This window comes from Mirounga angustirostris, unplaced genomic scaffold, assembly GCF_029215605.1.
Source record: "Mirounga angustirostris isolate CCGP_5_RB_7025 unplaced genomic scaffold, mMirAng1.0.hap1 SCAF_13, whole genome shotgun sequence".
Classification (NCBI taxonomy): Eukaryota; Metazoa; Chordata; class Mammalia; order Carnivora; family Phocidae; genus Mirounga; species Mirounga angustirostris.
The window spans coordinates 23980914-24004422 of NW_026991721.1; the positions used below are offsets into that span (position 1 = coordinate 23980914).

Below are 23509 nucleotides of genomic sequence, written 5' to 3' on the forward strand. Positions count from 1 at the left end.
TACACACACACACCCCACTTCCCCCGCAGCAAGACATTGTCAGGGAATCTGAGCACGTTTCTGGGCCCATTGCCTGCTCTGGTCTTTCAGACTCAGGACCACCTGCTTGGTTGGCCACCAGTACTTCCTTGGCGGGGACACTCATCTGTGTTCACTGTTCTGTCCTAGACAGAGAGGTGCACTTAGTCTGCCCTGCACCCGGACCCGCCAGCTCCCCGAGAAGAGACAAGAGTGGACAGGGAGCTGAAGGAGCCCCTTGACGTGGGAAGGGAGTAGGGCTCCTTCCTTCTCTTCCTGGTGCCTTATACCCTTCCCCCAAGCACATTTCTGAGAAGTGGCCTCTTTGTGTCTGGTTGGTTGGAACTTGTCCACCATCTTGGGGCCAATTCTTCCCTTCCCCACCTAGAGTGAGAAGGAAAACATCGTGAAGAACTGAGCTGTGGCATGTGATTTGGAATCCTGGCTACTTCTGAAGGACAGCCCCGGAACAAGGGGTCTAGCATCTCACATGGCCAGGGGCCAGCACCTGGATGGGAATGGTGGCCCTAACCTCTCCAGAGGCCGCATGAGATCCTGGGTCTGGCTAAAGCCTGAATGGTCCTGCCAAGGGGACCTGACAGGGATGGGCACCAGTTCCCCCAGGACATGAGGAGAGGTCCAGTTTCCCTACTGTCTGAGACCAGTTTCCATTTGCAGGGAAGCAGACTGGCAGCATTTGCTGCTGGTTCTAACTTGGGGTCCCTGCAGGAGGTTTGCAGTGGGAGCTGGGATTTAACACCTTGCAGGCTGGGAAGCTGCCAGTCCCCAAAGGGTGGAGGCTGTGCAGGAAGATTTCTTTTTTTGTCTCTCACACCCAAAGATCACTTCCGTAGCCAGCAGATGGGTGGATGAGGGCGATGGCGTGTGAGGTGTGCAGGAAGAAGGAACGTGCATTTCAGAAAATGGGACCGGGATGGGGAAGGCGGGGAGATTCAATGTATCTCTCCGGTGGGGTGGAAGAATCCTACTGCTTCAAAATGGTATGGGACAGGGCTGGATCAGTAAGCCCCCAAGACAGTTGAGTGTACCAGCCAAGACCCAGCATTGGTACTGGACAGATCCAAGTTCAAATCCCTGCTCTGCCATCAACCAGCAAGAGTTAACATTTACTGATGTCTCTGCTAAGGGCTTTCCACCCATAATCTGATTCAGGCCTCACAAAATCATATGAAGTAGGTGTCAGCTTTATTCCCATTTGACTCAGGTTTCCTGTGGTTCCGAGAGAGGAAGTAACTTGCCCAAAGCACACAGCCGGTGAAGATAAAGCTGAGTCTCAAACCAAGGGCAGTGGGGCTCTGAAGTCTCCATTCCTTTTTTTTTTTTTTTTAAGATTTTATTTATTTATTTGACAGAGAGAGACACAGTGTGAGAGGGAACACAAGCAGGGGGAGTGGGAGAGGGAGAAGCAGGCTTCTGCTGAACAGGGAGCTGATGTGGGGCTCGATCCCAGGACCCTGGGATCATGACCTGAGCCAAAGGCAGGACGCTTAATGACTGAGCCACCCAGGCACCCCTGAAGTCTCCATTCTTAACCAGTGCTTTACAGCTAAAACAGTCACTTACAGTCTTGACCTCCTGGTCATCTGGCCTTGAGGAAGTCACTAAATTCTTACATCCTTAGTGTTCCATCTCTGGGAAATGGGGAGATGAATGTTGTTCTCCGAGTTTTCTCATGAGCATTAAATGAGAGGACGTTTGTAAATCTTTCAGCCAGTGCCTGGCCTGGCTGATAATATCATCATTCATTCATTCAACAGCTATTTACTGAGCACCTGCTACATGCCAGGTTCCATTCTAGGTGTACAAGCTAAAAAAGGTCCCAGCTCCTCTAAAGAGAGTAAGCAAATAAGCTAGATAATTTCAATTAGTGATATGTGTTATGGAGAAAAGAAAAAATAGAGTGAGGACAGTTACTACAGAGACACAAAGGTCCACTGTAGCTGGGTGGTCAAGGGAGGCCTCTTTGAAGAAAGGGCAGTTGAACTTAATTCCCAAAGAAAGGAGATGTGGAAGAAGTCAAACCTTCCAGGCTAAGGGAACAGCAAGGGTAAGGCCCTGAGTTGGGAACAGAAAGGAGGCCGGTGTGGCTGGGGCTGTGTGAGGAGGCAGATGAGTGGGGGTGGGCCTGGGCCCTCAGTGAGGCAGAGCCATGGACGTTATAGGAAGGTGTTTGCATAGTGGGAAGCCTTTGGAGGGTTGAATCGAGAGAGTAATGTGATCTGATTTATTTATTTAAGAGGTGGCTTTGGCTGCTGTGTGGAGAATCAAATACTGGGGAAATGGATTGCAGAGAGGGATGGCAGAGCGAGGCCAAGCAAGACAAGAAACCCCGGTGGAAAGTGGTGGATGGTGCTTCCCATTGGCGGACCAGGACAGCAGCAATAAAAATCCAAATGAAGAGAGGACTTGCGCAACCAACCCACCAGTGGTTTCCACAAAAGTAACAAGCCTCAGACCTCACAGCTTGTCAAAAGCGGAGTTTGAGCTCTTTTCCTAACGTTGTAGAAAGATCACCACCATCATCCGGCTATGGGGCAGTAGCAACTGATGTTAATACTTTTCTTTTAAACAATGAGAATTTATACTTTTGGGGGGTTACTGACTATAACTACATATCTAAACTTTATGAGGTCAAACTGGATTTCTGTACAGACCTCTGTACAGAGGTCAAACTGGATTTCTGTAAACTTTTTCTGTGGAGGAGCAGATAGTAAATATTTTCGTGGGCCCTGCTGTCTCCTGTCAGAACCGTTCAACTCTGCCTCTGTAGCTGGAAAGCAACCATAGAAAAGGCATTAAGAATGGGCATGGCTCTGTTCCAATAAAACTTTATGCACAAAAACAGGCAGTGAGCCACATTCAGCCAAAGGATTATAGTTTGGCAGTTCTGGTAGGAGATATCATTTATTTATATGACCCAGATAATTTTTTTTCTTTAAAACCAATTTGAGACATTTCCCCCCAAACCCTTTTGTAAAACTAGGATGCATCTTACACACCTGTGCTTATCTTAACACTAGGAAATACGATGTAAGTTAATGATGACTCAGTCCAGTGGTTTTCTTGACAATTCTTTGGAGGTAACTCGGGGAAACCAAGGTGATAGCAAGGGAAGAGGGCTTTGGACCCCCACACCTCAAGCAGGAGAACTTCTTGGGTGCATGTTTTTTTGATTGGTGGCATTCAAAAGAATTTGTTTGGAAAAAAGGGGTTGGGAGCTAGGGAAAAAAAACCCCAGAAAACCAGTAATCCAGTCCAAATGGTTGGAGATCATTTCCCTTTTTGGTGTCATGCATCAGGGACACATTTATTACATAATTACATATAGAACAAATTGACACAAATTTTCTAACTGGATGGAAAGGGGTCAGGAAAGAGTTGCTTTGGGGTCATATTTGTGGGGTAGAGGACCTTTAGGGCACACAGACCAGGGGTCTTATGCAGTTTGAGGCTTCAGACAAAGACCGCAGTGTCTACTTCCAAAGCCTTTTAGGGCGGAGTCAGCAGGTTGGCATATGGCAGTCTTGGAGAGGCAGGATGATAGAGTGGCTTGGACTTTCAATTCAGACACAGGTTTGAATCTCTGCTCCGTTGTCACTTAGTGGCTAGACAAGCTATTTCTTTAACTCTCTTGTTATGCATTTTCCCAGCTGGAAAACTGGAATGATATTACTTCCCTTTTTTTTCAAGCTGTTGGGAGGATTAAGTGAATTAACCTATGCAAATTGCCTAGCATATTGTCAGGTGCTTGAGAAAGTAATTTCCTTCTCCACTCTGTTCTCAGGGGTGTGGGTTGAGTTCAAAGGCTCTTTGAGACCTTCTATCGTCTCTTTCCTTTTGACTCCCATTTCCATGCCCCAATCTTCTCTTCCCAGGATGTGGCCAGGTTCTGCGAGCCTCCAAGGGTCAGATTTTGTTGGAGAGCTACCCTCTAAATGCTCATTGTGAATGGACCATTCATGCCAAGCCTGGGTTCATCATCCAGCTAAGGTAAGGGGCTTGGGTCAGAATTAGAGAGTTTGGGGTTATATGTAAGAGGACTGAGGGCCCTGGATCCTAGTGACCACAGGCTAACCATCAGCAGTTTATTCTTAAAAGCAGGTAATGTGGAGTGCCTGGGTGGTACGGTTGGTGAAAGTGTCTAACTTTTGGTTTTGGCTCAGGTCCGATCTCAGGGTCATGAGATAGAGCCCTGCCGTTGGGCTCCCTGCTTGGCACAGAGTCTCCTTGAGTTTCTCTCTCTCCCTCTCTCTGTGCCCCTCCCCTGCATGTGCTCGTGCACTCACGGATTTGTGCTCTCTCTCTCTCTCTCAAATAAATGGATATATCTTTAAAAAAAAAAAAAGCAGGAAATGTACACTGAGCCCCCCCTTTTTTTGACCTCTTGGCGATTCCATGGGAAAACTATAGCCAATTATATATTTGTCATTCACTGCCCTACAATGGAGGGGAGGGTGGGCTTAGGTAATTTTGACTCAAGGTTAATACCAACAAAGCAAAATACTGATAGCAATCTATCCACCCACAAATCTTTACCAAGTCTTCCTATTCACCCAGTGACTGGGTTCTACAGGAGGAAAGGGAAGAAATAAAAGGCACAGATCCAATCTTCAAGGAATTTATACTGCAGATTGGGGTGTGTGCTCATCAGCTCCTTTCACTAATGTTCTCAGAAAACAACTACCACCCCATAACAAATAAACCAATTTTCTCCCTGGTGTGGAAGATAAGCCATTTCTTCTTATGGAGCTTTGAGGTCCTCACAAATATTTAATTTATGTCATAGTACAAAGAACAGACCCAGTTTTATTGTAACTCTCGATAAACAACACAAGAGAGTCCTGTTCTGTGAGAACTGTTCACTGCTGCATCTTCGTGCCAGGAACAGCCGAAATGTCATCATGCTGAGATGTTTGATGGTGCAGTACACACCATAGGAGCTTGATAGATATTTGTTGCATGAATAAATGTTGAAAGAACTTCTCCTTGCCTCCAGTATATCTCCTCTCTCCTGGCAAATACCTCTCCTTTTCCTCTCTAGGGAAGCGGTGTGGCCCACTCACCTCTGGGATTTCTAGGGACATTGTCCACTTAGTTCTTTCCTTTCTGCCCAATAAGCAGGTTGGCAGTGATGGAAATCTCTAATCTTCGAGGGCACAGGTTTTCAATAAGTATTTTCTGGATGGATTAATGGAGGTTTCCACATTCCAGTTGGCTCCTCAGATGGCTCTCTGTCCTCTAGGAGGGGCAACATATAGCACTCTGCCTTGGAAGGATCCAGTAAAACAGGTCCCCTTCTCACTTCTCCTCACAAAAGCTGGCCCTCAGTGGCTGATTTCCTCATTCCTTGAGGATCTGGGGTTGGGAGTGAGGCTCATTAATTGGACTTTTCTAGAAGGAGGTTAACATAAGGAACACCTGATGGGCCACACCATTCTGCTTAAGGGGCTTCAGGTGGTGTCTGCCAGGGATGATAAGGGCAGGTGTTAAATGCCACATATTATTTCAGCACCTTAGGGACCAGACCAGTGGTCCCCTTAGGGGCTTCTGAGGAGCTTTTCCAAGATCCAGGATGCAAAGGAAATCTCTCCCAAAACAAAAATCCAAAATGGTGGAGTGATTGGACAAGCACAACACATGCCTAGGAGAGGCCCCTAGGGAGGCTTGGAAATATATAGATTTCTTTTCCTCCAGTCAAACCAGGACCTGCTGGCCGGTTATAATAATAATAACAACAACAGAAACACTAATGCACATGTACAATGTTCAGACCAAAACGTGAGTGGTCATTCCTGGTGCCCCCCCTTCTATCTTTCCATCTCCCACAAAATCTATCTTCTTACGTGTAAAATAATCTCAAGTGCATCCACTTCTGACTCTGATGCCACTACTCTCCTTTTACCACCATCATCTCTCACCTTGATTCTCTCATGGCCTCCTAACTGGATTCCATGTTTCCACTCTTGCCAGTTCTGCTGTCTTCTCTCCTCTGTGACAAGAGTGATCCTTTAAAATCCTAAATCCAGTCATAATTCTGTTGTTGAAACCTTCTGCTCATTCCTATCAGGCTTGGAATAAAATCTAGACCCCCTCACCATGCAGGATCTGGCTCCTGCTTTTCTGGCTGACCTCAGTTCATACCACTCTCCCCTTTACACTCCATTTTGCAGCATCCCTGATCTTCTTTCAGGTCTTCAAATACGCCAAACTCATTCCTGCTTCAGGGCCTTTGCACTTACAGAGCCCCCTGCCTGGACCTCTCTTCCTCATGACCTTCACATGGCTGGCTCTATTTTATCATGTAAGTGTCTGCCCAGATATCAAGTCCACAGAGAGGTCTTCCTTGACCACGTTGTATAAAAACCTTATCCTCCCCAGTCATTTTTTATGCTCTTATCTGGTTTATTTTCTTCACAGCACTTAATACTCTATGAAATTACCTTGTCTTCTGGTTTCCTTGCTTATTGTTCATCCCCCAGATCAGAACTCCTTCCTGTTAGGGCTGGCACTACTTGGGTGGATCGGGTTGGGTCACTGCTGTGCTTTCAGCACCTAGAACAGCGCCCACCACAGAGCAGGCCTGCCGTGGATCTATGTTAAGTACATGTACAAACGAAGGTATGGATATAAATACAACTTGCAATATCTCATATTTTGGTTTCAGAAGAAAACTGTGGTCTCTGTTGGGTGGTGGCCTTGTCCCCGCTCCTCCCTTTTCAGACAGAGATACTAACATCCAGAGAAAGGATGGATCTGCCAGAGCCCAGAGTGAGCTAACAGTGGCATCTGGATGAGAAGTCAGGTCCTTAGATGTTAGACCACATTTCACGAAGCATGATTAATGCGACTTATACTCCCTTACAAAAGGTTTTGTGATAAATGTTTTGTAAAATGCTAGTTAAAAGGTTTCTTTTTAGGAAGACCCTTAAGTGTATTCAAAATATATTGATTGTCACTATGGTCTAGTGTTTAATCCTGGCACTTGAACTTTTTACCCAAAGTGGTAGAAATAGGCCCTTGTCCCAGCATTTCAGGTGGCAGTTGTGAGCTCTTCTGCCTATTCCCTAATTCTTCTCCAAAACATGAGGGAGAAGATACAGATGTACATTCTGTGACCTTGACACCCAGGCATTCCCTTTGAAATTATCTGAAAAGTGGCTTTTCCTCTCTTTGTCTGGATGTGGCTGCCTCCTATCCTGTCCCTTGGAATTGGATGCTGGGGGTCATCTTCTGCTTTTTGGATCTGATGTATTCACGTATTTCCAAACCCAAGACCCTTCTAGGCAATCACAGATTTATCAGATCTCCCCTAGTTCTGAAATTCTGATACAGTGCTACCTTTTCTACTCTGTAGGGCAAGAATTAGTGCTACCCAGAAGATCATTGCCTTCTCATCCTTCCATCAAACAGAGGAATGTGCAGAGATTTTGTTCTTTTATTGAGTTTTGTAAGACATATGTCCTTTTTCCATCCTCCAGTTGTAAAATTTTACTGTTGTATCCATTCAGCCATCTATTCACCAGTATTTGCTTGGCATCTCTGTATGCCAGGCACTGTGTTAGGCCCTATGCAAACAATGGTGGAAGAAGACAGATGTTCTCTCCTACACTCAAGAAATTTACCTAGTGAAGGAGATAGGCATGTACACATGTGCCTGCAGACACATACACACACACCACACACACACACACTCTCTCTCTCTCTCTCTCACAAAATCAAGAAGATAAAGAAGATAAATTAAATTTATATACCCATTATGAAGAGAACAGGGGGTCTCCTTTAGAAAGAGTTGTCAAGGAAACCTCTTTGAGGAGAGAATATTTCAGGTGAGGCCCGAGGATAGGAAGGAGCCAGCCATGCCGCTTGGGTGGAAAGTGCCCCTGGAAGAGAGGCCAGCATGTGCAGAGATGCTCTGAACGAATAGGGACTCCCTCCGCCTGGGCATGCAAGTACACACGTACCCCTCGGCTAAAAGAAATTCTTCTGACCTCACATTGTCCAGGACCCTTTTTCTGTCAGATCAGACCAGTGGCACCGCTCTTCCGAGACCTGTTCATCATCTGGCCTTGAACTCGCTCAGGGATCGCACGAGGGTCCGGGGCCCACCTGTTGCCTGCTGTCCCCCTCTCTACCCATAGGTTCGTCATGCTGAGCCTGGAGTTCGACTACATGTGCCAGTATGACTATGTGGAGATCCGTGATGGGGACAGCAGCAGCGACCAGATCATCAAGCGCTTCTGCGGCAATGAGCGGCCAGCTCCCATCCGGAGCACGGGCTCTTCCCTCCATATCCTCTTCCATTCAGATAGCTCCAAGAATTTCGACGGCTTCCGTGCCATCTTTGAGGAGATCACAGGTAACGGCCACGGAGACAAATGTAGTATTTTATGGCTGCACTCCTGGCAGACCTCTCCGTTCTGTGCTCCTCCCCTTCTCCCTGCTCAGCCTGATTAAAACCCACTGAGCTGGGTTCTTGGAAGCAACCTGCACACTGAGAAGGAAGAAAGAGATGGCAAGGTATACTTCAGAAATGTTCACCAGGAGCGTAGCTATGATGGATGCCCTTGTACAGATGCCGGAGCAGAGGGAGGCCGAGCCCTTTGCCCAAGGTCACAAAGCCGTTGGTTCTACGGCTCACCTCCAGGGGGCCTCTGATGGTTAAGAGCATTAGCTTTGGAGCTCGGGCAGACGAAGCCGTGTGACCTGGGGTAAATTCTCCTACTTCTCTGGGCGTCAGTTTCCTAATCAGTGAATAAGGAAAAAAGCGTAGATCCTGCTCCACTAAGGAGGTTCTGGGAGATGAAACAGATGAACTTAGCACCGTGTCTGGTACATAGGACGCACTCAGTAGCTGCCCAACCGCAGGTGTGCCCTGGGCCTCCTTCTGGCATCTGCAAAATAGGCATTAAAAGTGTTTCACTCAGTGGTAAATGCCACTTACTTTGTGAGTAACTCTAAGCCTGACTTGAACTCCTGCCCTGTTCATATCGGGAAGTAGGATGGGACCAAAATGAGCAAAATGCGCAATCCTAGGGAAGGACCCTCAGCTCTCACTGTTCTGAGATTGGACTGCATCCGGCTTTCCAAACCAAGCTCAGGCTTCAAGTTCTGTTTTTTTAAAAATACTCAAGTAAGCGTTGTAGTGAATTTTGATCGCTATGGCTTCCTATGGAAGGTATGATACAAAACCCTCAGGAAAGGTGGTGGTGGCGGTGGGGGTGGGGGGTCATCCTTCTGCAGCCTTGTCCTTTCGGCAAGATTGGCACACACACTCCCCCCCCCCCACCTGCCCTTCCCTTAGACTGTCTCACGGGAGCTCTCCGCAGTTACTGCTCATCTGTGTGCCCGCTCCCTTCCGAGGATGTGGGGGTCTGGGGGTTCTGGAGGCTGGGTTGCTGTGCTGTGGTGTGGTCAGCTTGTGGCTGGTCCTTGCCCTTGGGACTATAGGGCCAGCCAAGCCTGGGTAGGGTCACACTTGAGACAGGTGTGGGGGTCTTCTGGAAGTCAGCAGGGCTGGCTGTCAGGGAAGCCCGGGAGAAGCAGCAGTGGCTCACCAGCCCGTGACCCTGGGACTGGGGGAAGGACCAGGAGGGCCTCTTCCTCCTCGGAAGGGGGCTCCTTGACCCCCACCAGAGAACTCTGGGAAATGCTGGTCTGTGTTGTCAAGTAGATAGCAGCCTTCCAGTTCCCCGGTTTGTGTGCTTGTACTCAGGTTTTTTCCTCAGGCTAAGGTCAGCTCCTCCACATCTGCCCATCCAATCCCAGTCCTCAGGGTTTGTATCCCATTCATTGTCCTCTGCTAAACCTTTTCTCTTCGTCCAGTGGGTTGTGACTTTGCCCCCGCTGGAGCGTCTTAGGACACTTTCTGCTCTTTCCTAACACCAAATCTATTATGCTTCAGGCGATAGTCCTTGTATATTTTTTGTCCGAAAGCTCTGACTTGGTAAGCAGAATGTCCGACTCCGGTGCCTCACGCAGGACGAGCACTCAGTACGGGCTTGTGGACCTGGGCCAGGCGGTGTATTTCCATATCAGGGTAAATGAATGTGGGGTTAGTGGTTAGCACGCAGACCACTGTTTCCCAAAGTTGTTCTCTGTAGAAAAATAGTCTTCTGTAAAGACGCAGGCTCTGAGGTCAGATGAGCTTGGGAAAGGCCAGGCATTAATGTGCGTTCTGAGAAATATGCAGTGCAAATTATGACGTGGAACATTCTGAGAAGTTTTGCAGTAAAGAAATCTGGTTAATTATCATTTAATACGAGTAGCACTTCCCCACCACATTTAAGCCCACAACTCTTTCTTAGTTGAACACATCAACATCTTGAGGGACTAATGTTTACGGAATGCATGTTGGGAAATTCTCAAGTACATCTTCAATGGTGTCATGATGATCTTCCAGTTCATTTCCCTCCATACCCAGGATGCTTTCTTGAAAAAAGATGATCAAAAGTTCCCGGAGGCTACCTCCCTCCCTTGGAGTCCCTATAGGAGGGGTAAAGGCATGCTTCTGCCCTAATCATGTGTTATACCTCTTTGTGTTGGCTTTAGGCTCTTCAGACCATAGGAGCATACTTATGGAGCCTTTGAAAATATCACATAACAACAGATACGTACCTGTTTTAGGCATTCTCAAACAATGGTTGCAGGAATCCAATAAAAAAAGTAAAAGTATTGCAAGAAGAAGACTTTAAGAGGCAAGCAAGACTCTGATCAAGGCTCCAGGCTTGAAGAGATTGCCTCACCATGCAGTGACACTGAGGGAAATTGCCTTTTCTCTTACAGCGTGTTCCTCTTCTCCCTGTTTCCATGATGGCACTTGCCTCCTTGACAAAACCGGATCTTACAAATGCGCCTGCCTGGCAGGCTACACTGGGCAGCGCTGTGAAAACTGTGAGTATGCCTCTGGAGTGGGAGTTAGGGTGTCTGTGGGGCTGGCGTGGAGAGGGCTCTGGGAACTTGTGAAGTCTGTTGTTCCTTGATGCTTAGGATGGTCTGTCCAGGGTGGCACGCAATATGGACAATCCCGTCGAGTGGTTCTCGGGGCTGGGCAGCCTCTGAGTCAGGATATCTGGAACCACCCAGGTCTTCCCGTTGACATTTCCAGACCTCACCTGCTGCAAGTACCCCTCAAAAAGATAAGCCTTCGATGGCCTCAAATAATATCCAGAGCTCAAAAACACGGAAGAAGGGCCAACAGTAGAAAGCTGCCATCATAGAGCCTCCCGTGGCTCTCAGTCTGAACTCCCTGTCCGTGGTAAGATCTGAATTTTGGAGTTCTGCTCCAGGGTAGCATTCATAGACTCCAGGATGTTGTTGTATGGTCTGAAGCCTTTGGCACAGGGGAACTCAACACCGTGACCAGAAGTCATTTCTCAGGGGTCTCTGGTAACCAAGGCTTGTGTGTGACATGTGTCCTAACAGAAATTTGAGACCGGAAACAGGTGTCATGAACTACAGCTATCAGCACGGAATGAGATGTACAGAAGAATGAGAAGATTCAGAATTTGGGGGAAAGGCAAAGGAGGACAGATAAGAGCCTAGGTAGGGTTTCTGCCCAGCAGATCCTGAGTGGCGAGTGTGGGTGCAGGTGATGTATTAGAACATGGTCCCAGAGAAGCTGGCAAGGGAGTGGGGAAGCTGGGCTGGGAAGGCAGGGAAGCCAAGCAAAGGTGTGATTTCAGGCAAAATCCAGCCTCAATGGAATCTGGCATGTGAATTACATCTCTGGGTGGGTCCTGACTTTATAGCAAGGCAGCTGGGCTTTCATGGCCCCCCTGCAATCAGCCATTGGCCAGGGGCTGCCCTGGGCAAGTAGGAGAACATGGCTGATTTTCTATGCATGTGGGCCGAGTGGTTCCAGTAGCCCTTGAATAGTCAAAGAGATCTCAGGTGCAGGCCAATAGAAGCAAAACAATGTAGACTGGGGGATGGGGAAGGCAAGGGGCCCACAGAAGCGGTGAAAAGGCATCTGAGGGCAGATCACCAGCAGCATCTGCTACAACCCCTTGTAACTATCAGGCGTAGGTACTTTGGGGTCATCCTATAACGAGCCCTGGTCTGATAGCATTCTATAAAGTTCGTCCATTCTTCAATCAATTTCATGAGTTTTCCTCGTAAACAAGGCAGACAGAAGCCATGGTGTCAACAGTGTGTCCTCGAGTGTGACACAGCATTCTGCTGAAAGCATCCCTTGCTTTGGGTTGGCACAGGTGACTGAAGCGTGGTTATGCTGGATGCTTAGAAAAAGATGTTCTGCTTCATGGTTCCCGTCTCGTTTGAACCTGCTGTATTGTGTGCAAGGCAGAGAAGAGAAATGCTGCTTTTTCTTTGTTTTAAAAGTGTGTGTATAGAGTGAATCTGGAATCTTAACAATGGCAAATCCTGAGCTTTACCTTTTAAATTCAGAGGGAGAAAAAAGAGGGGGGGGGAGCTTAATTTCTTGATGAACTAACTAATTGCACAATAACTAGAGCTTTGAAAAACAAGGTGAAATTGGAGAGAAGTAAAATATCACCAAATAAGCCAAAATGCTTTAAGAAGCTGGGTCAAATCAGGGCAGGGGTAGGGATGGGGGCTCGGGGGGGAGAGAAATTGATCAAAAGTTGTGACTAGAATATTAATGAGTTGCTTACAAGCCAAACATGGACTTTTCAGCATTGTCATTCTATCTAGAAAACAAAGCAAAACAAAACAAATATATATAATGAAAAAGAATGTAAAATGTGTCATTATGAATTGATTCATAACTTGAGTCACGAACTGTCTCAAATCACTTCTGGTCTCAGAACACCAGCATAGACGGACAAGAAAATTCTCTCTAGCTACTTTTTAAAACGTCATTCAAAACCCCCAATTTCCTCAGTATCTTGTTGTTGTAACTAGGTGAAAGTATTGGTGGTGGATATCTGATACATCATTTGTTGGCATTCGTGTGGGGGACCAAATGTTTTATTACTTTTTGTAAGATTTAGATTTGTTTTTTCTTCTAGGAAATTCAGCAGGAGTTCAATGAGGGAAGCATTACAAAAATTGGCTGTGACAGTTTACCTTGTAATTTCCAAACAAACCTTAGTGGTTTTCTAGAGTAGCCTATTAGCTAGAAAAACAAAAGGGGGGGGGGATTTACTTTATTGTTTTCCTCATGAGTATACCACTGAACTGGAAAAATATCCCTGGAGGAAATTGCTTCAAAATGAACAAGAAGCTCAAGTATTCTGGGATTCTGTAAACCTTGAAATGCCCAAATTGAACTAGGCGTTTGTTTTACAAAATCGCTTTAAAAGCACCAAATCAAATATGAATGAGAATTCCATCTTTTATTTAAGTTGCACCAAATCTGATGAGGGGAAACCACTTCATAGATACTGCTTTAGTGGTCTGTCCTCCCTAAGTCTTTGTGAGAATGGATGGATGTTTCTTTTAGCAGATAAAGGATTTGAAGCAGAGAGCACAAGGCACTGGTCTCCATCAACTTCAAAATTCGAGGCTAGAATTCCACAGTTCCTATATTATTCAGTTTCCCAGACACAGTTCTCGACAGATGAACAATTGATAAGCTCTGGTCATGTCATCGTGTCCTATTGTCCCATTGCCTAGTCCTCTCAAAGGACTTTCCTTCCCAGGTAAAATCTGCCTGTCACTCTTTTCCAAAGAGAATCCCGATTCCCTGTCTCTTGATTTAAGCTATTCTCATTCTTTTCTTGGTATATATTTAAGAATGTGAGTGGGACTGGAATAGAAATAGATTTTCTGCTTACTTACAGAAGAAAGATATACTTGTAAAAATAATCAAATTGTCCAGCAGTGTATCAAATAAAAAGAGAATATTATTTTCCCTGACCCATGCTGGTTCCCAGTGGAATCACTGTTACTGTGGTCCTTCTGGACTTTTTTCCTATGATGTGCAAACCTAAGTTGTTGATAAATCAGTATTTTTTTATTTTTTTAAATATTTATTTATTTGACAGAGAGACAGCGAGAGAGGGAAAACAAGCAGGGGGAGTGGGAGAGGGAGAAGCAGGCTTCCCGCTGAGCAGGGAGCCCTATGTGGGGCTCAATCCCAGGACTCCGGGATCATGACCTGAGCTGAAGGCAGATGCTTAACGACTAAGCCACCCAGGCACCCCGATAAATCACTATTTTAAACCAGTGATTCTCAGTTGAGGGTGATTTTGGCCCCCACTCCCGCCCTCAGGAGCCTTTGGAAACATCTGGAAACATTGTTAATTGTCCTAATTGCAGGGGGGAGGCTGTCAGTGGCATCTAGTGGGTGGAGGCCCGAGATGCTGCTCAACATTGTGCAGGGCACCAGGCAGACTCAGACCGAGAGTGATCTGGCCCAACTGTCAGCCATGCCCAAGTTGAGAAACCCTGTTTCAAACAGAAGTGGATTAAAGTATACATGCAATTTTTTAACTTGTGGTTTTCAGTGCCTGCATCATGGACGTTTTCCCCAGGCCAGCTCATGTTGGTTTACCTCATTAAAAACAAGTGATTTTCTTAGTATTCCCTTGTAGGGATGTATATACCATCATATATGTTCATCTAATCCCTTAAGATGGACTTGATACCATACTTAATTTATTATTATAAAGAGGGCAGAGATGAATATCCTAACACCGATTTCTTTTTTTTTTTTTTATTTGCGAGAGAGAGAATGAGAGACAGAGAGCATGAGAGGGAGGAGGGTCAGAGGGAGAAGCAGACTCCCCGCCGAGCAGGGAGCCCGATGCGGGACTCGATCCCGGGACTCCAGGATCATGACCTGAGCCGAAGGCAGTCGCTCAACGAACTGAGCCACCCAGGCGCCCCTAACACCGATTTCTTGATTCATATGTTAGAGGTACTTTCGTAAGAGAAATTCCTAGATGTTGAACTGTTAGTTCAAAGCATCCTAGATTTAAACTTTGGAGAGGTATTGCCAAAATGGTCCCCAAAATGTTTCACCAGTTTACAAGATGAGCCGTTATAATCACCAGTCCTCAAAATAAGTATCAGAACTCACATTTGAGAGACGAGGGTCTCTTCTTGTCAAATTGAAAATGGATTTATTTTCCATTTTCTGAGGAAAGGTCTGGCTCCCGGACTTCCTGGGGTAGCAAAGGAAGAGGAAGAAGCGACCCATACAGGCTGGGCTCTTTCCCCACGTCAAGAGGCTGAAGGTCCCCATGCAGTCTGTATTGCTGCTACCCCAGATCTCTCCTCCCGCTGTTTCCTAAGGAGGAGCAACTTTCCCCTGGTCCCAGGTGACCTCCTCTGAGAGCAAAACATGGGGAGCTCTGGGGTCAAGCTTGCCTCCTGCCAGCACCCTCAGTGGCCCCAACCTCCCTGGGCCACCGTGTAAGAAACCACGAGTTCCCCCCCCCCAACTTTTTTTTCCTCCTCTGAAGTTTCCTGTTTCTTTGTATGGGGCACAAGGACAAAATAAGTTCTTGAGTAAATGGTGGGAATCTTGTTTTGTACAAGTGGAGAGCAAGGGATTCATCGCCTCGCTCCAGTTTCCATGTTGCCTTTGTTTCCCTGGCCCAGTTATCGATGCCCGGGCTTTCCCCTGCATCCTAATGAAGGACGATGAAACGGGCTAAATCTTGGGGCACAGTGCTCACACTGCGGGCTCTGACGCGCTTTGAACAAAACAAATCAGCTTCCACCAATTAAAGAACACTGGGGAATCCGGATTCGTTTGGGGTTTGGAGCACGAGAAGGTTTCCCACTAGCCTGTCCCAAGGACTGGGAAGAAAGAGCCCCAGATGAGAGGCACGCTTTATACTTTAGCTTCAAAGGGGCAACCGCATTTCTCATCAGAATAAGTGATTAGGCACTTTGGGGTTTTCATGGAAACAGTAACACTGATGCAGTGGGAATGTGCCAAGCCCGCCAGTGGATCATGCTCACCTCTCCTGTCATAGATGGAAGATGCTGGGCTATGGTGGGCTGCGTGCAGATTGTCCCAAGACCTCTCAGGGGAGGGAGACATCGTAAACATGGAATTGTGGACTGGCTTTTACCCAGTTCCAAGGGCGGGGCTTAGCCTTAATTTATGGAAGACAGGGCCCCCTTTGTCCATAGGGAGATGGTACATCCTGGGGTGAAGAGATTGGGCTCTCTGGGCAGAAAGACCTTGGTTTGACTCTTAGCCTACCATTTACCAGCCGAATGACCTTGAGCAGCCCGTTTCACTCCAGTGAGCCTCGGTTTCCCCATTTATAAAGTTCAGAAAAATAATACCACGTATTTCTCAGAGCGTTTGTGGGGAATGGAATGAAATAATCCACATAAGGCACTGAGTTGAATCATAGGAGCCATTTTTTTTTTTTTTTAATTTTCTTATTTGAGCATAGTTGACACCCGATGTTACATTAGTTTCAGGCGTGCGACGTAGTGATTCAGTTTCTGTATAGGCTATGGGAGGCTCACCCCACTGTAGCTGCCATCTGTCTCCGTACGAGGCTACTACAGTGTCATTGGCTGTATTCCCTGTGTTGTGCCTTTCATCCCTGTGACTTAGCCATTCCCTAACTGGAAGCCTGTGTCTCCCACTCCCCTTTGCCCATTTAGCCCATCCCCCACCTCCTTCCCTCTGGCCACCACCCGTTTGTTCTTTGTGTTTATAGGTCTGTTTCTGCTTTTTGGGTTTTTTTGTTTAGTCATTTGTTTTTTTTAGATTCCACATATGAGTGTATATACCGTGTGGTATTTGTCTTTCTCGGTCTTATTTCATTTCGCATAATACCCTCTTTTGCCTCCCCTGCTATGGCCATTTAAAAGTTTGGCAGAAAGTAGGGGATGTTCCAGATAAGGGGCTGGGAGAACAGCACCAGTTTCTACAAACTGGATGATTATGACACACCTGTCTTGGGGTTCCAGGGTTTAGGAGAATTCTCCCCTCAACTTTCTAAGTTTCCTCTGTGAACTGCTTTTTGCAAATCATTGCCGATACTAAGTATTGCTTACCGCTGCACTTAGGTACAGGCAGAAGGATCTGGTTTTAACAGGGCAAGTAGTCACTGCCAATGTCATTGTCATAGAGGAATCCTAAATCCCAGAAGACACCCACACTGGGCATGATGGATGGGGAGCCTTTGTAACCAGGGCAGCCCAGAAATGAGGCTGTGAGAAATGATGAATGGAGTAATGCCCGGGAGGAACTGGATTTGGAAGCTCCAGGGTAGGTTACCCAAGCATCATGTTAGGGGTCAGTCTCCCTTTTTCTCATGGGGTTTTTCAGAAGTCACTCGTTTAACATGGGGTAGGCTGTATGTCAGTCCCCGGGGGGTCATGTAGGAGACTGGTGCTCCAGACCATCACTTAGATGTTTTATTAGAGGGACATGGCAATAAAGAGAATGAACAGTCTGGCTTGAGATGGCTTGAGCGGTAGAGGGAAGAGTCCTGAGGAACCCATAGTTGGTACCCACACGTACTTGATAGCCCAGAGCCTTCAGAAATTGGAGGAGGCCCAAGAAGACCGTGAGCTAATGGACTGCTGCCTTCTCATACACCTCCTTACACCTGAGCCTCCCCTCTATTTCCCTTCCTGACATGGTAATGAATCTCTGACGTCCTTTTTGGTGTATTTAGAGGAATGCCATCCCCTTTAGATTAATACCTGAAAAGCAAAAACTATTACTGAACACAGGAAAAGCTGCCTTTATATAGTTATCAAGGTATTTGTTTGTTTGTTTTATAATTCATGGGAAACATTTCCTTTTCATTTGAATCATTCCTTGTTGGATGAACCTGAGTCTGTGTAGATGAAGTCACATTTTAGCATTAACCCTGATGGGCTCCATGGGCTTCTTAACCAAAGCGTTGGCCTCTGGCCTCCTAACCAAAGCGTTGCTATACCCCATTCAGGGTCAGATGCTTGGTGGCTGGCATATTAGGGGTGCGTTTTGCGAGTCAGCAATCCTTTTCATTATGGACATCATTCCAGTAGATAATAAGAGGACAGGTGAGGGCACACGGTCAACTTTCCAGCCTGATTGTCTCCAAGAGCTCAGGATGGGGCACCCATCAGGGTGGAGAGGGCCAGACCCACCATCGTTTTACTAAGAATTCCTTCCACTAGCCTGCCCCTGACAGGGCCCTCTTGGCTTTTGCTTTGGCAGATGAGGTCACTGAGGCAGGACTTAATGCAGGAGGCAGATTTTATTTTGGTTCTGGGTTAAGAGGTAATCCATTAGAGGGGGGGTGGGCTGCCTGTCACCGAGGGAAGAGACTGGAGGATGTGAAGAGTGGGAGAACGTGAGAGCAAAGCAGAATTAACTTCTGGTGGGAACAAACATCCCTGCCTCTATGGGCCTGGAGACCGTCACCAGCCCCTTGACAGAAGCTAGAGGCCCCCCTCACTTTTCTCTAAAGGCTCCTGCCTCGTGGGGCATTCACTACCTGTCCCTCACCCTGCTTCAGATGATAAAATCTTCCTCTCTACAAAACATAAGACCTTTCCACTGGCATCCAGGTATTAAAAACCACAACAGTAGTCTCTACCATCTCTGTTCTCAGTATGGGCCAGGCTATGTGCTTTACTTGACCTTGTCTCATTTCATTGTCTCAGCGTCCCCATGGGGTAGGTACTGTGATCCTCGTCACTTTACAGACCCATAGAGCCAAACATTTTTGAGTGTCTGTTAGGTACGAGGAACTGGGGCAATAAGGCAGGGGGATAATGGGAACTTCCCTGTCTAACTACAGTTTGTCCTTCCTGGGACCACCACCTAAATAAACTACTGGTATATTTTTTCCCTCCTATTTGGCAGAACCATAAAACAACTCCAGTCTTAGCCTTTCTCAAGTGCAGAGGAGAGTGTCACATACCACAGGGTTTCTGGCCACAACTTCCTGTAGGAAAGCCTTTGGAGATGGTGACGGTGGCAATGAGCATTACTAAGTGGGCAAAGTCTTTTAGGACTCAGATGTGCTCGACAGCTCATTCTCTTCATCCCCAAGGCTAAATGGAACAGAACTGCCTAGTTTGGGTGATTTCCATGCTGAGTATTTCTTATATTTTGAAAAATTGACTATAAACACTGCTCAGGGACATTTTCCCCAGAAGGCACTGTTATCCACCTCCCACCTCATTCCCAGTAGCTGACTCAGAAACCTGAGATTTGGGGAAGCCTCGAGAAGACTGTCACCGAGCAGGTCCACCAGGTGGAGGGTAGCTAAGTTTCTACCCCTTACGTAGGTTACTCATTTACTCCACCAAATAAGGACGTGTCAGGTTGATTTTGAACAAAAGTGAAATGGCCAGTACTTTCTGAACATTTTTCAAAGTTGACCTGTCTCTTAGACACAGGCAGTGTCTGCTGTCTAAGTAGGCCATCCAAACACCGGAAAAATGGTATCCAAAAGACACAGTGTACCAGGAGCCAAGGACAATACTGATTAAGATCAAATAGCTAATTGTAAGCCTCAGCCTCCAAATTGCTGCCAGATGAATAAATAGCAGTGTGTGCCATCCAAGCATAATTTCGCATGGATACTGTCTCATTCGCACCCACAGAGGGCTGAAAAACTTCAGGGGGACAGAGTTCCATTGGCTGGAAAGAGATAAAAAGGGTTTGCGGTGGGGAATCCAGTTGGTGTCATTATGCCTGGTTGGGGGAGACCTTTATGGAGGTAAAAGATGATGGGTTTGACCGAAAGACACTACACTCAAATATAAGCTGAACAGGAGAAATGAAGAAGAGAGGAGGGCCCAGCCAGTGCTTGTCTCTGGGTGTTGCTCTCATGTTCATTCAGGTTTCCAGAATGAACAAAGGCCCAGTGGGAAAGTTAAAGCCTTTTCCAAACAGAATGGAAATTCTGTCACAAACTGTTTCCTTGATTTTGGTGACAAGTGAGAATGGGTGGATACCAAGAGTATACTAAGAATTGAGACCAACATGCCTCCATCACCCAACCCCCAAGACCAGCTAGGTAAGGGGGTCACGAATTGTGTTGACTTTGGATCTGTTTTCTTTGCCGACATTCTCAGATAATCTTGCATCTCTGAAATTCAGCTCTTATTAAAGAGACAAAGTAGTACCCTGGCTTAGTTTTTTTTAACCGGGGCTGTCTAGCTACTACAAATATATTTCATTCATATAATTTCGAGAAAAGAAATGTATGTTTTTTGATGTGCAGTTTTGTAAATTATATCAAACCATTTCTGAAGGCAAGCAAGGTATAAATAATAGTAATTACAAGGAATCAAAATGATTTAGAAGCAGGGTAAGAATGAATGAAAGAGAACATTAGAGGGGACGAGAGAGTGAAATGGAGCGTCCACATTTGCATCTGGTAAAATGATCAGCCTCAATTGTCTCTGATTCTGAGTTCTCTGGCAGCAAAGGCAAACAGAGAAATGCCTTAGATGGTGTGGCCCTAATTGTATATTAAGTGAAAGTGAACACAAGTTCATTTGGAGGTGCAAATATTACCCATTTTGTTACATCCTCTCTCCTTTTTTTCTCCTTATCTAAAGATGGGTGCTGGGGAAATGTATTCTACTTCTGTCTTGTAAATGACAGATTTAATCTCTTTTTATACCAAATATTTCTAAAAACTAGATCCTTCCACCTCCCCTGAAAAAAAAAGGTAGCTGGGCTTTTTTAAGCTTACACCATTAATATGTATGCTGACCCACTGGCTTCCAACCCACACTCCTGCAACTCTGCTTAAGGGTTTTCTTGGGCTCCCAAAGCCTACTGGTTCATATATATGGGCAGACAGGAGGTGCTGAGAAATTAACGTTAATCCCATCATCCTTCAACAAATGATTGATTGCATTTGGTCATTGCATTCATCATACCCCTTGACCCTTAGGTAAGATAAGACAGAGGCAGGTTCTGCACTCTCAGAGTTTCCCAATGGCATTGAGCATCAGTGGCCCCCAGTGGTGACTGTCTTGATAATGGGAACTTCCCTGTCTAACTACAGTTTGTCCTTCCTGGGACCACCACCTAAATAAACCACTGGCATTCAAATCTCTGTCTCACAGCCTGCTTCTGGGAGAACTCAGCTTAAGATACCTCATGAAAATATTTCTTTGAGAGGCTAACTTAATAGAGGACTGGAGTTCAGGTCAGCTCTATCAGCATTTGCTTGTTTCTTTACAATATTAGGTAAGCCTTTGATCAATGCTGAATAACATATTTCAGGATTGCATTGTCTGAAGGATGCTCAAAATATGATTGTACTGTTGATTTTATTTTATTTTATTTTTTTATTTATTCATGAGAGACAGAGAGAGAGACAGGGGCAGAGGGAGAAGCAGGCTCCCCACGGAGCAGGGAGCCCGATGCGGGACTCGATCCCAGGACCCTGGGATCATGACCTGAGCCGAAGGCAGACGCTTAACCGACTGAGCCACCCAGGTGTCCCTGTACTGTTGATTTTAAAAGATCCAGTGTTAGACCCAAGAATTGATATCTCTCTCTCATGAGCTCTCTCTCTCTCTCTCTCACACACACACACACAAAGTGTGTGTGCATGAGAACCAGCCCAGCTCTTTATTGGGTGGGGTGGTGGAAGTGAGTGGAGACCCCAGTGGTGTTTGTGAAGAGAGCCTGTAGTATTTCCTAAAAGACTTTGAATCTTCTAAAGGATTTGAGCAAACTCTGTAGTATTTCCTAAAAGACTTGGAATCTTCTAAAGGATTTGAGCAAAAACCTAGCATTTTTCTGACAGGGGTTAGAAAGTGGGTGGTCCCAACCTAAGGAAATATCCCTGGGCCTTCACTAATGGTCTCATCTTTCGTAATCGTGCCCTTGATGGACTGGTCATACCGCATTAATTTCAACATGGGTCCTGGTTAAAGTACCACAAGGAGAACACAAATGTGATAAGACATCCCAGCAAATGCCCAGCGGTTATTCTTAGAAGCATCTAAATTAGTACCTGGTTCCATTTCACGCAGCTTCCCCCCTCCAGAGGAGCACGTTTTCTTTCAGATAACAGCAGGCTAGGTGGTAGCGACCCAGTTCAATCAGCTCTGCCTGATGAGGTCTTTGTTGCTGGGGTTGGCTAGTGTGTGCGGAGACCCCATTCCCCTTTCAGATTCATTCAAGGCCCCCATGACTACCTTTGCTTTTATTCCTTGGTTAGGGTCCTATGTTCTGATGTAATTTTAGAAGCAAAGTTAAGAAAGACACTAGTCACTTAGGATAAATTGGTGCTAGTAAGAAAAAAAAAGAAAAAATATGTAACAATATATATACTGTGTATATACACTCCTCTGAATTTTTTTTTTTTGGTAAAAATCTGACCTGGGGAATAGGTACTTGGAAGTCTCCCAACCATTTTTTTTTTTTTTTTAAATAAGTGCTTTAGCGAGGCTGGGGGGCGCCTTGAGGTATCTCAAGTACTTTAGTACAATAAACGTTAACTGACATCACTTCTGTTTCTGGGTTTAAATAAGAACATTGCTATGTTAAAGCTTCTGGAAAACATCTTCCAGTACCTTATTCTGCTGAGGAAGCACTCACTTAGTATACAGTGCAAGAAAATCAGGCCATGAAATCCGTAGTGCACGGCCCTCCCCCAGTCGTTCTGTACAGAGAGGCATGCCGGACTTCCAATAGGCAAAGCAGTGATTGGATTCTCCACCTCCTAGGGGCTTTTTATAGATCTTGTCTTCTAATTTGAACTTGCAGCTTCGAGACTAAAGCAAAAGGAAAAGACAGATATTCATGGGTGTTTGGTGTATCATATTGAAATTCTACATTTATCCGTAAAAAGATATTTTTGTGAGCAAGGATACACTGGTGGATAGTAATGTGATGGAAGAAGGGATCTTTTTACTTGCCACAGCTGGGATCTCCCCCGCTCCCGAGTTTTGTGATTATTAAGGGGAGGGGGAGGTGGGTCCGCTTCCTAAATTAGGAATGAAGAGTGTGGACTTCCTTTTGTCATAGTCAATATAATTGACTCACCAGAGGGCACAAAAAATGGTGTTATTTGTGTGCACTGAATAATCATGTTTCCTAGAAATGTCTCCACATTATCTTGACATATTCTCTGATGTCTCCATTATCATGTCCATTTCCTGTAGACCTTCTGGACCTGGTCACCTCACCTACCTTCTGTCCAGCATGGATCTTAGTGTACCAGTCAGGGGAGAGAAAGATGTAACTTTATTTGCTTTAAGTCAGTTTCAATGCAAGTCTAAGACCCATACTTCGGACTTGTGAGAAATTCAGTCTGTCCTTGTTGGGGCCTCCTCTGTACCTTCAGGTTGTAAAATGGTTGCTGGCTTTACACAGACAGCACCGACTCTTCACATGATAGATTCTGGATCCACACTGGTTAGCGTGGAGAAGCCCATTGTCTCAGAGCACCTGAACCCTTAGGGTAAAACGGCTCTGCTGGTGTGGGGCTGACCTGCAGCCAGAGCAGCTGTGGAGGCTGGAGGCCCTTCTGATGAGATCCGACCTCTCTAGATGCCCTGCCAGTCATCCTCCCCAAGATCTGCCAGGAGCTGAAAG

At 46.0% G+C, this 23509-nt stretch overlaps 1 protein-coding gene across 8 annotated transcripts in view; it reads left to right on the forward strand.

Annotated features, from left to right (window-relative positions):
* PAMR1 (peptidase domain containing associated with muscle regeneration 1) overlaps positions 1-23509 on the forward strand; it is a 154441-nt gene that overhangs the window by 114859 nt on the left and 16073 nt on the right. For all 8 annotated transcript variants that reach the window (XM_064576643.1, XM_064576644.1, XM_064576645.1 and 5 more), the window contains 3 exons: positions 3915-4029; positions 8178-8395; positions 10822-10929. In XM_064576643.1, the coding sequence (XP_064432713.1) occupies positions 3915-4029; positions 8178-8395; positions 10822-10929 (441 nt within the window). The remainder of the gene's footprint in view (positions 1-3914; positions 4030-8177; positions 8396-10821; positions 10930-23509) is intronic.